The sequence below is a fragment of the Varanus komodoensis genome, unplaced genomic scaffold (assembly GCF_004798865.1).
Source record: "Varanus komodoensis strain SLA01 unplaced genomic scaffold, ASM479886v1 scaffold93, whole genome shotgun sequence".
Taxonomy (NCBI): Eukaryota; Metazoa; Chordata; class Lepidosauria; order Squamata; family Varanidae; genus Varanus; species Varanus komodoensis.
Window position 1 is genome coordinate 59,231 of NW_025336635.1, and position 2,447 is coordinate 61,677.

A 2,447-nucleotide genomic window follows, 5' to 3' on the forward strand; every position below is an offset into this window, starting at 1 on the left:
ACTTGAAGAATGTCTCCTGATGAAGATCTCAGTACCAGGGTTAGTTTTCGTTTGTTTGCTCTGAGGTATATCAAGACTCTTCACACACATCACCCACATTTGCAAACTTTTTCTCCAAAGACACGGGGCTAGGAACTTGATGTCAGTAAAATGCTCAGCTGAGATTCTCAGGATACAGAATTTAGTAGAAAACAGCAAAACCCTGCTGACTTGAGGAAACATCACTCACGAGCCCCATCTATGCCCCCAGCCCCTTCCAAAAAGGGACTTAGCTACTGGGAGATCATACTTATTTCCCACTCGTTCGTTCCCCATTCTTATTTCCCTGATTAATCCAAGCATATTCAGAAGCCCAGTGGACCATTAACAACTCCTTCTCTTCCAGGATCTTCCGGGAGTTTATGGCTTTATTGACTTGGCTCATGGGCACAGGCACTGAACAATTTCTCATGGCCCATTTCCTTTTAAGTGCTGTTGCTTGCTTCATAAGTGTTGCATCTGCTGCTCACACACACAGCTACTCACTGCTAAACTTGAGGCACCTCTGGCAGTGCTTGGGAAGTGCTTGGAGAATGGATGGGAGAAACAGGTAGGCAAGTGGACCGAACAACAGCTATTCGTGGTTCATCCTTGCTGCTGATCCTGATGCTATGGGAGCCTGGAAGATAATCTCTTTCGTTGTCTATGGGGCTACCATCCTGCTGGGGCTGCCCTCCAATCTTCTGGCCCTCTACGTCTTCTATTGCCGGGCCAAGGCTCGCCTGACACCCAACCTCATCTACATGATAAATCTTTGTGTGTCTGACTTGGTCTTTGTCCTCTTCCTTCCCCTGAAGATCCTAGAGATGGGCCCCGTGGACTGGACCATGCCGAGCTTCCTCTGCCCTCTTTACAACCTGATCCACTTTGGCACAATCTACGCCAGTGCCTGCTTCCTGACTGCTGTCAGTGTGGGCCGCTTTCTGGGTGCCGCCTACCCCATCCACTATCAGGTTTTCAAAAGGCCTCGCTACTCCTGCCTGATCTCCTTGGGGATATGGTGCCTCGTCGGCTCTCATGGGCTTCTGATCTTTGCCCTGGAAACCTCCAGGGATACTAATTCCAGCCTCTTTGCTGGCAAGGGCTTGGCTTGCTACAGCAACTTCAGCGATGGCCAGCTGGCCCTGTTGGCTCCTGTGCGGCTGGAGCTGTCCGTGGTGCTGTTCTTCTTCCCCTTGGCACTCACCTCTTTCTGCTATGCTGGCTGCATCCGCGTCCTGGTTGGGTCACACCTGCATCTGCGGAAGAAGCATCGCGCAGTGCGGGTGGCAGTGGCCACCCTCTCTGTCTTTGTCCTCTGCTTTGGCCCTTACAACATATCCCATGTCGTGGGCTTCATCTATAAGGACGATGTCTGGTGGCGCAGTGTGGCTCTGCTCCCAAGCGCATGCAATGCTTTCCTGGACCCTCTCATCTTCTACTTCATGTCTCCTGCCATGGATGATGGCATTGCCCAAGTATGGCGCTCCTTGCAGAAGAAATGTGGCTCCATTCGGCTGAAGATTGCCTCAGCCCATGGAAAAGGAGGGATCCAACAAGCAGCAGCTACGGTTGCTTGAGCATCTGAGAAATTCCCTTTCCAATGGAGGTGGCAATCTTGGAGATGACTGCATGCCATCAGGTTGCTAGCACTGTGAAAATGGGACTAGAAGAGCACGGTTCCTTGGTATCCATGAACAGGAAGGATGATGAACTGTGCTAACCACAGCCATTGTTTGTTCAAAAGCCATCATGACGAGAACTGCTTGGGGCACATGTCTCAGGTGCATGCAGATTGCTTGCTACTTTTCAGAGATGTTCTTTGAAAATAGAGATTCTGGACATGGGTGCACAAAGGGACAATGCTGAGTCGCAATGCTTGAATGACCAGAGGGCTACTCAGGGCCAAGCTTTGCATTGTGCTATGGAAGTTGCATGTGCCATGAGGTTGTATGAATGGCTTGTTTCTGCTTCTACTTTCTGAATTTGATGGGGATGAGTGGTGCCAGGTGGGGGAAGTGACCTTTAACCTTCCCTTGTCCCTTCAGCTCTTTGCATGCTATGAGAAATTTGCATTTCTTATGGTAGTTGATTGAAAGGGTGTATCCTTTCAATCAACGGCTGTGAACAGCATGGGAGGAAAATGGGCTATCAGTTTTCTACTGTCCAGAAACAGGCTATGGAGAACAAACTTCCCATGGGGCATGGCTAGACAAGAGCTGACTGCATGCACAAAGGGCTAAAAAGTTCCTCAAGGGCTAAAACAATCATTATTTTGTGATCAAATAGACATGTGTGTGGGGAGTACATAGAAAAAGACTGTACAGGAAAATTCTTTCTGAAAACTGGCATTAGCACTCTTTTTATGGGAAGGAGGAGTCTATCCCATATGGGATTCTCTCTCTCTATGACAAGGAGGCCTTTTCCCT

General features: G+C 49.2%; 1 protein-coding gene across 1 annotated transcript; it reads left to right on the plus strand.

The window, feature by feature from the left end:
• Positions 1 to 650: 650 nt before the first annotated feature.
• On the plus strand, positions 651 to 1,598 carry LOC123017437 (free fatty acid receptor 3-like). Its single transcript, XM_044418783.1, has one exon. It carries the CDS (start codon positions 651 to 653, stop codon positions 1,596 to 1,598), a length of 948 nt encoding a protein of 315 aa, XP_044274718.1.
• Positions 1,599 to 2,447: the final 849 nt, after the last annotated feature.